General features: G+C 38.6%; 1 protein-coding gene across 16 annotated transcripts in view; it reads left to right on the plus strand.

Moving 5' to 3' along the window:
• Positions 1-13,849, plus strand: part of mycbp2 (MYC binding protein 2) — a 189,401-nt gene that overhangs the window by 20,891 nt on the left and 154,661 nt on the right. For all 16 annotated transcript variants that reach the window (XM_041198963.1, XM_041198964.1, XM_041198965.1 and 13 more), the window contains exons 3-6: positions 1,257-1,472; positions 2,412-2,565; positions 4,524-4,720; positions 7,030-7,272. In XM_041198963.1, the coding sequence (XP_041054897.1) occupies positions 1,257-1,472; positions 2,412-2,565; positions 4,524-4,720; positions 7,030-7,272 (810 nt within the window). The remainder of the gene's footprint in view (positions 1-1,256; positions 1,473-2,411; positions 2,566-4,523; positions 4,721-7,029; positions 7,273-13,849) is intronic.

The raw sequence follows: 13,849 nt of genomic DNA on the forward strand, positions 1-13,849 counted from the left end.
GAGCAGGGCATATCAGACAGCAGCCTCCTGATTTCCATATTTGACTGCATGTGTGGGCGCTATCTGCTTTCTTCCATAATAAGTGCTTTTAGCCTCACCATTATTATTGATGAAAAATTTGAGTTTTCTTTAATAAAATTTTCCTTTTCTATTACTTAATTTCTTGAAGCTTTCAAAGTTAAATGTTTAAGAACTCTGAGATGGCAAGAAACAGAGAAAAAATGTATTACTAAAGTTTTAAGAAATAAACATATTAACTTAATTAAAATTTCCACTGCCTGAAAATTAAATTATTACTGCTTGGGTATAACTTGTACTCTGAATCATATGCACATGGGTGAGATTTTGAAATTAGGAATGTTGACAAGGTAACACTGGAAGTAGAAGGTTGGTCTGGCCTTATCTGTTCTACATAGTTAGATTTTAATGACCATTGCAAAGGTTAAGCATCAGTCTTATTTTAAAACAACACTCCAGAAGGCAATGATTCATCCGTTACTCCTAATTGGGCATATGGTGCTTCTTCCTTTTCAGAATACTGAGATCTTGAATGACTGTTGTATTGAATGTCTTCCATTTGGCTGGCAGTGTCCATTAAGAATTGGAAAGATCACTAGCCTTTTAACAATCTTGATGCATCTTCTCCACATACAAAATAACTGGCAGTTGCCATTCATATACGCTGTGCGCAATATGAATAATCAATTTCAGCAATCATGAGATCTCATTGGATCATATGAATTTCTGCTGGGCCTCCTCAGCCAAAACATTTTCACTATTCCCTCTTTTGCTCTCTCTCCCTCCTCTCCCTCCCTTCACATCATGACTACATTTTATAATGCAAGAAGGTAACCTTCCCTTGTGAACAATATAAAAGCCAAGTGACCTAACATTGCAGAGCTAGGCTGTCCATTGTTGTCCATCACACCAGAGTATATTCTACTTGCTGCTTAGTTTTTAATTTTATACCGGTTTTTAATTATATAAGCACGATTAATACTCACAGAGTAGCAGTTTTGATGATAAAGAAATTGCCAAGTAGTCCCTGAAAATCCCAACTAAATTTTATTTGCTGGATACACCTTGTCTGCCCTTGGTTGCATCAAATTCAATACATTTGTGAAGCATGACCTATGTTGATTACAGCTCATGATTTTTATGCTCTGGATAAGCATGAGTGATGAGCCATAAAATTTGTTCAAGAATTTTCATTATTACCGATGCAGTAGGATTCTGAATTATGGCTTCTCCTTCAGACTGAGAATTTGGAAAACGCATCGCCTATTCCAGATATCAAAGTCCATAGCAACCCCTCGGCCTTCAATGTTTACTGCAATGTACGCCAATGTGTCTTGGAATGGCAACGGAAAGAAGCCTCCCTGACTTTGGCCTCAAAGAATTCTATTCAGAGTGGAGAGTCGGACAGTGATGAGGAGGAGGAATCAAGGGAGCCTTCAATTAAACTACCCAAGGTAAGCAGCTAAAATTCTATTACAAAAGCAAAACAGTGTATACTGGAAATCTGAAAGAACAACAGAAATTGCTGAATACACTCGGGTCAGGCATCATATGTGGTGAGAGAAACAGAGTTAATGTTTCAGGTCAGTAATCTTTCATCAAATTTCCTGATAAAACTGAAAGATTGTGTGTTGGGAAAAGAGGATGAGGAAGAATTTTTTTAAAACTTAAGAAATAATTGTATGATTTTGCAGTGATCTGCCTGAATCTTAATGCAATTGTCTTACAATTCGGCTGAACACTTTATTTGCTAGGTTTTTTAATATATAATATCTAATTTTCCCAGACACAATGCAAAATTAAAAATGTACTTGAATTGTTGAAATTTTATACTTAGGCAGTGACAAATCACAACTGAACCTCTATGGAATGCACTAATTAACTCATGGCCAATTGTGATGGGAACTAATAATCAGTACGTATGGTTAAAACTTAATATTCAGCAGAGTGCAATCTGAAGAGAAGTCAGTCAAATAATTCCCAATATCGTATTTTCTTTCATCTGCCACCTTTGTTTCTCCAACAAGCTCAACTTCTGTACTGGAAATATTGTTTAACATGCTCATTCTAAAAAAAAATTAATTTCACAATACCGCCATTAAAATAACCTACAGTGATAATTTCACCTTGCTGCTTCAAAGAGACCCTGCTTCCTATCATATACACTATCATATCATATATAGACTAAATGATACAATTCCTTCTGTTTTTGCAAGTCAGAGAAAAGACTGTTCTACAATAAACAATGCTTGGAGAGATCCAATCGTAATGTACAATGGTTTGAATTGTAGCAAGAGTGAATGTTTTTTCGTCCCATAGAAAAGTTAAACACAGCTGACGTATATTAATTGTTATTTATAAGTGTACAATTGTATAAATTCTTGTGTTAACAGATCATAGGAATTGGACTTTGTGGTGTATTTGAGCTTATAAAAGAAACACGGTTCTCTCATCCTGCATTGTGTCTGAGAAGTTTACAGGCTCTACTTGACATGCTTCAGGGGCAACAACCAGAAGGTCTCCAGTCAGAACCACCTGATGTTCTAGGTAAAGTTAATAACTAGCTAAATTTGGAACTATTGAGATATTGAACATTTTAATGAACTATGTTTAACAAAATAAATATTAGTTGGATTGCCTGATAAGGCTGTACTGTACACTTAGAGAGAGCCCTCACTTAAGGAGTGGCTGGCTGTATATTTGTAGCAGAAATTATTGCATTTGTATTTCAACACTTGCCTTTCCCTTCATCCCAACAATGCTAGTGTTCATGCAGGCTATTTTATCCTAGACAGTGGTGCAAAATTGTCCATCATTGCTATCAGTGTTGCGCTGTACTTCATAGACATAACTATTTTACCCATCCTTTTGGATAGTGTCCTCTGGTATTCCTAGGATTCCGTCCAGAAGATCTAATGGGGTCTTCCTAAACATATCAAAATTGAGGCAGGTTCGAGTAAGGGGTTTGATGAATGAAGTAATGCAGTAAAACTAAATTAGTGATTTAGTATGTTTTTATGATATTCAGTGCATGTCGTGCAGTGGTAAAGAAGGAAGTAAATTACCAGAGTTTTGAAGTGTTAAATGAAGCTTCAGCTAGTTATCCAAAATTGTACAATGCATATGAAAGCTGGGAAAAAATGTAGAAAATTTTATTCATCATGTTGTAAAATGCTTCAGTTAATGGTCCGGATTTTGCAGTAGAAATGATGGCGAATCTGTCAACATTCACCATCGCTACTCCTCTGGAGCTAGCAGCAACTTTTGGAATCCACACATTTGTAGTGAACATGGGAATCCAGAAGTTACTGTCAGTGATTCTATGCTTCTTTATTGGGTGTCTTCAGCGGCTGTAATCAATTAAAAATCACTGAACTTGCCAGAAGCTCTCCTTTCACTCTATGATATCCCAGTTGACAACCCTCATAAAGTTACTCCTTGTCAATGAGGTGCAACTGGGGTTTAATGGTGCATGAAGTCATAACTATTGCTGAAGACCCTCTCTGGCCCTGGAAAACTAACTTTACATTTATGTACCATTCTGGTTAAATGCCTAGTTTTAAGTTTTTTAAAAATGTTTTGATATTTAAACTTTGAATGTGTATGTCCCAATCACTTATTTCACTCTTGGTAAAATTTAATAAAAGTGAAGGGATAACCAGTGCATTTTACTTTCTGGTTTGCTGTCTGTGGACATTCCATTGTGATTGACTGCTTGCCTAGTTGATGGACTCCTGGAGAGCCCCTTGAATTGTTTACACCAGATTCAAATTAACTTCGGGAAAAAGTGAAATCTGTTGCACAGAGATGCTGGATCTTTGTGGCCATTTCCCTTTGAGGTCAGTGGCTATCGCCGTCACTTCAGTGTTGACCACACAAATCCAGGCCATTTAGATGTACGGCAGCAGCCATTAACAAGTTAGAAGAGCTTGGTCTTGAGAAACAAATTGGATATTTAGATTTTTTTTTGCATTTTTAAAGTTTGCATTAAAATATGAATAGCAGAAGTTAACATCCTGATTTCCAAATGAATCAAATGAAGAAAGTTGTATCTCAAAAATCAGAGACAACATCCACTTCATTATTCCTGATTGGCTGTTGGTATAATTAACAAGTAAAGCTTCCAACGTTTACACTTGTAGTTCATGCTTATGTTTCACGTTTGTGAATTCCTAGTTTTGGCAGTGTCGCCGTGTGGGAATGCTAAGTTGACAGTGGATGCTTGCTGACAATAGGGAGGGTCTATGCTTGCATGAATTCTGGTTTTAGTAACTTAATTGGAAGCTTGAGAGCAGATGTATTTTCTCTGGTCCATGTCTGTGGTAAGCTCATAATTAAAGATGGGGCGGGCAAAGGTTCCCCTCAAATTAATATTTCTGAAATGCAGGTTGAGTGAAAGATCTGATTATATTTATTTGACTCTGAATAATCAGAATGATTAATTGAGCCAATTATATCCGAGTAATATGAGTCTTAGTTGATGGTTAATGTGATTTTGTCCACAGAATCTCTTTTCCATTTATTGTTGGAAACAACAATAAGAAGCACTGGAATGGCAGACAATATCAGCCAGTCACTGACCGCTTTATCTTGTGCCTGCCTCTTCAGTTTGGTAGTTGCTTGGGGAGATACGGGCAAGATTCTACAGGCTGTGTCAGCAATTCTTACCAGTAATGGCAGCCATGCTTGCCAACCTATTCAGGTAACTTGATTTTATTTGGAAAATTGTTTTTTTTCAATTTCCTAAATTTGCTTAGGCTTTATCTTTTGTCATTCTAGTGAATTTAAAATGCTGCCCTCCAAAAAAACTATAGATTCTACATCAATTGAAATTTTGAAGACCTGACTTTGATAGATTTTTGTTGGGTGAGGATATTCAAAGGATATGGCAATGAGGTGGATAAATAGGACTTGAAATGCAGATTAGCCAAGATATGATTGAATAATTTGAGGGATTGAATGCAACAATAACATGTAAGCTCGAGGTGGGATATGAGTTTGTTGAGTGAATTTATTGCAACACTGATATGTAAGTTTTTTTTGTTGCAAAGTCAAGGTAAAAGGCAAAGGTTCTTAATGAAGATACAGTCAAAAGTACATGGTAAGGTGTAATGTAATTAGGTGATGCTTAGCTTGGGTTTTAGAATATTATTTGAAGAAAAGTCAGACTAAGGTAAAGTCCAAAGCATTGGGAATCTAAAAATAATGAAGTTAAGGAGACTGCAGGTGAGTGCTTATCTCAGTGCATTGGTGTCACAGCACGGAGGAAGCGATCTAAGGTTTTATATCTGGAAATTAGGAAGCAGAACAGATGTCATTAAAAGAATATGACTTAATTTGAAGCTGAGTAATGGATTGACTGTACAATAAGCTTTCTGTTGTGAGAGGGGTGCTGAAAGACCTCCAGATATGAGACCAATGGCTTGGACTTTATAGAGAGTTGAGAGCTCGCAAGTGCCCAAGAATCAGTAAATCTTTGATTTACTGAATCACTTTCCATACAATCCTCTCATATTGAATTCTTAGCTCACGACACTTAAATTATATATATTTTTTCCCAAGTATAAAGCTTTGTAAATGTGTATTTAATGCTGAGACCAATTTTACTTCAGACTACATCCTGTGTGAAATCTACTTATTTTTTGTACTAATGGGAACCATCATAATGGTCATTTCCACAATAGCAAAGATCTCTGGGGATAGGGTTTAAATTATACCATACGTGCTTTTAATGAAGGATGTATTAAACAAAAATGCATTCTTTTCACATCACTATTAATTCAATTAACTTGCTAAGTATAATTTTAAATAAGAAAAACTTTGTAAAAGTTTAGATTGTCGTTACACTCCTGCTACCTTTGTGCTAATTTTGACTGTTGGCAGGTCAAGCAAATTGGAGGCATATGTAGCTGGCCCTACAAAGCCTAATAAAGTTTTCTGGCTAAAACATGACACATTGAAAAGGATAGGTTCCCTAATTGTGTTCATTATCCCTTCTTGATCTGTCTAAGTCTTTGATGCAGTTCATCACAGCATTCTCCTACATTGCCTCTCCACTATCATCCAGTTAGATGGGGCTGCATATGCTTGGTTCCATTCTTATCTATCTAAGCATAGCCAGAGAATTGCCATCAATGGTTTCGCTTTCCATTTCTGCACAATTATCTCTGGCATTTTCCAAGGATCTATAATTGGTCACATTCCTATATCTCATCTACATGCTGCTCCTTGGTGCCTTCATCTTATAACACAATGTCAGTTTCTAAATGTTTACTGCTGACATCCAGCTGTACTTCACCGCTACCTCTCTCGGCCACTCTGTCTCTAAATTTTCAGACTTTTTGTCCAACATCCAGTATTGGATGAGCAGAAATTAATTCCAATTTAACATTGAGAAGATTGAAGCCAGTGCCTTTGGTTCCTATCAGAAACTCTGTTCCATAACTACTGACTCCATCCCTTCCCCTGGCAACATTGAGGCTGAACCAGACTGTTCACTACCTCAGTGTCCTATTTGACCCTGAGGATGATGTTTCAATCACGCATCCATGCTATCAGTAAGCCCACCTATTTCCCTCTAAGTAACCCCTGTGAAGCACTAGGATGTTCGATTATGTTAAAGATCCTATATGATTATGTCATTCAAGGTATTATGGAGGTTTTAGAATCAATTATTTGATATGTGAAAATTGACTTAATGTAAGACCTATTTCATAAAGGAAAACTATTTACACATATGTGAGGGTACACAAGCCATTGGAAGAATTTGGTGTGCTAATCAAATGGATGGCCTATTTCCTTGTCCTGACTTCATGGAGTTAAGTATTCCATGCCCACTGAATTTGCTCATTGCAACTGTAATATATTTCCATATGATGCATATCTAATAAGCATCTTGCATTAAATGAAGCTACTGCAGCTTGATTTTCAGCTTATCCAGTTAGTGGCTCTACCTTGTCAGCATTTTTGTGTGATTGCTCAACTTAATATTTCAGTTTTACTTGCTCTTAGGTGCCAACCATTCTAAACGCTCTGCAAAGGAGTGTGCAAGCAGTCTTAGTTGGAAAAATTCAAATACAGGACTGGTTCACTAATGGAATAAAGAAGGTAGCTTTAATGCACAAATGGATTCTTAAAGAGATATTTACAGATGAAGATGATTGGTGTCTACTGCAGAGTGATGGCTCATTCCTGTATCTTTTGGCTAAAGACGGATTGTACAAAATTGGTTCTGGTTACAGTGGGACAGTCAGGGTAAGTAAACATTTTTACAATAGTGCTATTACAAACTGTTTTAAAGTTGTGTGTGTATATATATATATATATATATTGGAAAAGAAATGTTTGATGTGTCATCAGTAAGTGGTCAGTACATCCCCAGAAGTTTGATGTTGAGGCTAAGCCATGCGCTCTGGCTTGGCTGGTTCTTTTTGTCTTGCCATAATCTGTTTGCTTCAAACCATTGCTTCTGTAGTTTATGATTGAGCCATAGTGGTGGTCTTGCCCTGTTGCCCTGCATCATAGCAATTGTTTGTGCATCTGATTTAACTTGGCAGACCATCTCGTAGGGCATTACAGTTGACCATGTAGTGTAGGGCTGGCGTTGCTTTGGTCAGATGAGGTAGGGACATAGGTTCTGTTTCCTGAAGAATATTAGTGAGCCAGTTGTGTTTTGAATGATAGAAATATGAAGCAGCTTGCAAGTTGATTTGTACAGGTGCCAGCCTAGATTGTTCAATCAAACTCAATTTCATAGTGTTATGACAGATGTTAATTGCTACACAAAGCAAATCCCAGAGGGAAACTTGGCTTACCTTTTGTTTTTGTATTTTGAAAACGAGAAGAAAACATACTGATCTCAGCAGCAGGAAGTCCAGTAACACTTCTGGGATTTTAAAAATTAAAAGTGAAAGTTTTATTGACAAGAATAAAAGAAAACTTAATCACACAAGATTACAGTTGCACAGTTAAAATTAGTCTTACGAAACATTCCCCCAAAAAGACACTCTACTTGGTCAAACTCACAAGTAAACGCCTTCGAAGCAACGCTCCCTTATAGATGTTTAACTATAAAAATCCGATAATATTACCCACGGCAAACTGCTGTAGCTTTAATAAAGGCGTACCATGTGACCTCTTAAACTTTCTCCCACTCAACTGTGGAAATCCAAAACTCTAAAACAAGACTGCTTTTTGCAGCCCAATACTTTTCTGGCTTGACTGGATGGTTAGTTCAAATTGCATTTTCTCTAGCCCGGAGCTATAGCTAACAGCTCTACAGCTAAAATACCTTTTCCCTCCCTTTCATCTCAAGTTTCATTGTTCTCGCACCTCTTTGAAACTCAAATCATTCTGAATATAAAATCTTTCATGTTGCGATTTTGTCTCTTTCAGGTCAATAAAATATAATATACCCTCTCCTATTTACCCATGGAACTCCTGCAAGATGCAAACATGCTTCTTTTCACCTCTGACTTTGCTTTGATATTCAAATGAACTCTCAACTTATCAAAAATGCAAATGTTAGATCCAACCTACCACCTCAACCATAATGTCTTATTGCAGATGTGCAGACCCAGCTCCTGTAGTATTTCATGCCTTAAACCTCCCAGACAACTTGTTTTGTAGTAACCTTTCCCCATCTTAAATTATTTATACAGCCTTCACAGCATAACACAATATTTCCCAAAAATATTTTTTTAAATCCGTTTTCACAATAATTCCTTATTATCATTTCAACATCTGGTTTGCCATCCTGTATAGCTATTATGCTACTGCATCCTAACAATATTGCACAAGTTCTTGTAGAGTTGTAGAATTTCTTTCCCCTGATTTCAAATTCTGCACACTGAGTTGGGTTAACTTCTGGATATTCCTGCAGCTTTGGGGCTTTGAGGAATTGTGGAATTAGCCACATTGAAGAGGAAGTTAAGCTAATTTTTCTTTTAAAGTAGAAGTTGTTGATGATCTGTGTCTTTGTTGACTTCCTCCTGGCCTTGAAATATATGATGTGAAAATCTTTGCTTGTTTTGTATACTTGAGAGTAGGCAAATTGTTTAAGTAGCAAAAGTTCAATACCGTCAGGGTTGTGGCCTTTAACCAGGCAGCATATGGCATCAGATTTGCAGCAATCAATCTCAGAAATGTCAATTCAATATAGCAATTGATGCAGAATTGTACAAGGTTTCTGCACTTTTAGGTAGCTGCTGTGCGTTCCCAGTACCATTCAACCTTTTTGTAGCTTGCAGGGTTTTTACAGATTGTATTTGGTAGTGTATCTCTTCAAAATTTGTGTATTTTTGTGTCTTAGTCATTTACTGTCATATGACCAACAATCAAGGAATTGAACAGACTCCTGGACATTACAGTGACCCACTCATGACAGTGAAGGGAACCAGGAGGAAATTATAGCTGTAACCTTTCTGTGATGTTATCTTCCCTAAAAGCAAGTTTTCCAAAGGGCTAAACCAGAGCACAGGTTCCAAGTTGCCTAATACCAACTTTAGGTTGGGCAGTAAAGTATTGCATCAAAATATTTAGCAGTTAATATTAAAAGCAAAAAACTGCGGATGCTGGAAATCCAAAATAAAAATACCTGGAAAAACTCAGCAGGTCTGGCAGCATCTGCGGAGAGGAACACTGTTAATGTTTCAATTCTGTATGATTCTTCAACAGAACGAAGTAAAAATAGAAAAGAGATGAAATATAAGCTGGTTTAAGTGGTGGGGGGTGGGGGGGGGGGGGCACCCCAAACCTCATTTCTATTTTTACTTCGTTCTGTTGAAGAGTCATACAGACTCGAAACATTAACTGTGTTCCTCTCTGCAGATGCTGCCAGACCTGCTGAGTTTTTCCAGGTATTTTTATTTTTGTTTAGAAGTTAATGTTCTTGTGCTTTAATTTTATTTACGTAACTGAGTGTTCACCTGATACTGAAAAAAAATTGAAGGAACGCTATTAGAATCATGAAAAAGGTGCAACATAAATTTGCTTGAGCACCACCAATGAGTAAACAGTTATGTGAAAATGGGGAGAGCTCTGCAGTATTTTGGTAGATTCAGATTTGATTTAATAACTGCTGCAGCTAGCTGTTTATTTGTGGCAATTCCATTGTTTTAATACTCGTAATTGGCCACACCTTTTCACTTGTTCAGTGAAAAATGTTTCTCCTGAAATGATTTACTTTGTGTCAATGCCTTTGTTCAGTAATTAAGGGAAAGTGGTTTGTGGCTGGAACAGCTTAATTGAAACATTAATGTATGGATTGACAGACTGCACAGGAGATCACCTTATTGTCTCTAAACAAAGGAACCTTGGGTAACTAATGCAGGTACATTCAGAGATTCAAAATGGCGATCTTGTGAAAATGAAGCCTGAAGGCATGGCCAAGGTACTACATGCTTACTTTGCATCAATGTTTACCAAGGAAGAAGATTTTGCTTAAGCTATAGAGAACCAGGAGGTTGTCAGGATATTTGATGAGATATAAATAAGAGGTAAAAACAAAAAAACTGCGGATGCTGGAAATCCAAAACAAAAACAGAATTACCTGGAAAAACTCAGCAGGTCTGGCAGCATCGGCGGAGAAGAAAAGAGTTGACGTTTCGAGTCCTCATGACCCTTCGACCGAACTGAGTGAATCCAAGAAAGGGGTGAAATATAAGCTGGTTTAAGCTGTATGGGTGGGGTTTGGGTGGGGGGAGAGAAGTGGAGGGGGTTGGTGTGGTTGTAGGGACAAACAAGCAGTGATAGAAGCAGATCATCAAAAGATGTCACAGACAACAGAACAAAAGAACACATAGGTGTTAAAGTTGGTGATATTATCTAAACAAATGTGCTAATTAAGAATGGATGGTAGGGCACTCAAGGTATAGCTCTAGTGGGGGTGGGGGGGAGCGTAAAAGAGTTAAAAGTATTTAAAAATAATGGAAATAGGTGGAAAAAGAAAAATCTATATAATTTATTGGAAAAAACAAAAGGAAGGGGGAAGAAACAGAAAGGGGGTGGGGATGGAGGAGGGAGCTCAAGACCTAAAGTTGTTGAATTCAATATTCAGTCCGGAAGGCTGTAAAGTGCCTAGTCGGAAGATGAGGTGTTGTTCCTCCAGTTTGCGTTCAGCTTCACTGGAACAACGCAGCAAGCCAAGGACAGACACGTGGGCAAGAGAGCAGGGTGGAATGTTAAAATGACAAGCGACAGGGAGGTTTGGGTCATTCTTGCGAACAGACCGCAGGTGTTCTGCAAAGCGGTCGCCCAGTTTACGTTTGGTCTCTCCAATGTAGAGGAGACCACATTGGGAGCAACGAATGCAGTAGACTGAGTTGGGGGAAATGCAAGTGAAATGTTGTTTCACTTGAGAGGAGTGTTTGGGCCCTTGGACGGTGAGGAGAGAGGAAGTGAAGGGGCAGGTGTTACATCTTTTGCGTGGGCATGGGGTGGTGCCATATGTGTGGGTTGAGGAGTAGGGGGTGATGGAGGAGTGGACCAGGGTGTCCCGGAGGGAACAATACCTACGGAATGCCAATAGGGAGGGTGAAGGGAAGATGTGTTTGGTGGTGGCATCATGCTGGAGTTGGCGGAAATGGCGGAGGATGATCCTTTGAATACGGAGGTTGGTGGGGTGATAAGTGAGGACAAGGGGGACCCTATCATGTTTCTGGGAGGGAGAAGAAGGTGTGAGGGCGGATGTGCGGGAGATGGGCCGGACACGGTTGAGGGCCCTGTCAATGACCGTGGGTGGAAAACCTCGGTTAAGGAAGAAGGAGGACATGTCAGAGGAACTGTTTTTGAAGGTAGCATCATCAGAACATATGTGACGGATAAGAGGTACTTGAAAGGCTGGCGGTATTTGAAGTGGATTAGTCAAAATCTTGGAACTCCCTGTCTAACAGCACTGTGGGTGTAAGCTGTAACTAGTGGGGTACCACAGGGTTTGGTCCTTGGCCCCCAACTATTTACAATCTATATTAATGACTTGGATTCAGGGATAGAAGGTACCATAGCTAAATTTGCAGATGACACCAAAATAGGTGGGAAAATGAGTTGCAATGAAGAAATAAGAAATTTACAAATGGATATGGACATGTTAGGTGAATGGCAGAATTTGGCAGATGGAGTTTAATGTGGATAAGCGTGAGGTTATCCATTTTGGCCGGAAGAATAAAAAGGCGACTTATTATTTAAATAGCGAGAAACTAAAGAATGCTTCAGTGCAGAGGGACCTTGGTGTTCCCGGTCATCAATTACTGAAAGCTAGTATGCAGATACAGCAGGTAATAAGGAAAGCAAATGGAATTTTGGCATTTATTGCTAACGGAATAGAGTATAAAAATAGGGAAGTGCTGTTGCAACCGTACAAGGCATTGGTGAGACCGCACCTAGAGTACTGTGCATGGTTTTGGTCCCTTTACTGGAGGAAGAATGTAGTTGCATTGGAGGCGGTTCAGAGGAGGTTCACCAGATTGATTCCAGGGATGTGGGGCTTGTCTTATGAGGAGAGGTTAAGCAGTTTAGGCCTATACTTGCTAGAGTTTAGAAGGATGAGAGGAGATCTAATTGAGGTATATAAGTTGCTAAAGGGGAAAGACAAAGTAGACGTGGAGCGGATGTTTCCCTTTGGACATTCTAGAAGGAGAGGCCATAGTTTTAGGCTAAGGGGTGGTAGATTTAAATCAGATGAGGAATTACTTTTCTCAAAGGGTCATGAATCTGTGGAATTCACTATCTGAGTGCAGTGGATGCTGGGACGCTGAATAAATTTGAGGAGATACAGATTTTTAATTAGTAATGGGTTGAAAGGTTATGGGGAGATGGCGGGAAATTGGAGTTGAGGCTGAAATGAGGTCAGCCATGGCGAGGCAAGCTCGAGGGGCTGAATTGCCTACCCCTGCTCTTAGTTCTTATGTTCTTATGATCCCAGCTGAGGTTACCACTGAACAAGCCTGATCCCAGGGTGGAACCGGCTTGATAGATCCTAACTTTTATTTGATTGTTTAGATATGTGGAGAGTGGTAACTGAACGGAGTCACAGGAGTCAGCTGATGAACTTTTAACAAAAGAATAAAACACTTATTAAACAAGAAAAGATTAAATATATTACAATACCCCTTCACTCACAGCTATATCTTTACAGATATACACTGATTTGTGAGGATAACACAAGTTACAAAAGCTATCTTATACTCTAATGTTCACAGTAAGCACAGTCCATGTATCAATAGGCGACCTGTGGTCAGACACCATAATCTAAAACCAAGTGATGTCCCCTCAACCAGATGCTATGGATCTCCATCAACTTCCCACAGATGCTTGTCACATCGTGAGCCAACCGGTCTCACTGCACTCTATCTATCACACAAGGGCTTTCAATCTCCAAGAACTCGCCTTGGAATCTTCTCCCAAACTGATGCCTTCTGCAAGCATCCACCGCCAGGGTTTCAAACTCTCCTTCCAATGTTCCTCTCTCCTGGGTTATCACATGCATTCAAGCTTTCCTCCATGCATCCTCTCTCACTGACTCAGCTTCAACAGTACACCATTGCTTCACATGTCCATAGCAAAATGTTACAGGCCTTCAGATGTGTTATGACACAGGAGTTGGTAAAGGCTGAGTTATTTAAAATCCCAGAGTGAAACTTTAAATAACTGTCATAACCTATATTTTCAATTGGTATGTTTAAAATGCAGCTCTGAATTCAGAAATGAAACCACCAAGCCTCCAGAGGTTTTTTAATATAAATTAAGCATTTATTAATTTTCATAAACACATATACACGTCTACAAATCACTACCATAATAACATTTAAACAAATCTACAAATTAATCACTCCCA

The sequence above is a fragment of the Carcharodon carcharias genome, chromosome 11 (assembly GCF_017639515.1).
Source record: "Carcharodon carcharias isolate sCarCar2 chromosome 11, sCarCar2.pri, whole genome shotgun sequence".
NCBI lineage: Eukaryota > Metazoa > Chordata > Chondrichthyes > Lamniformes > Lamnidae > Carcharodon > Carcharodon carcharias.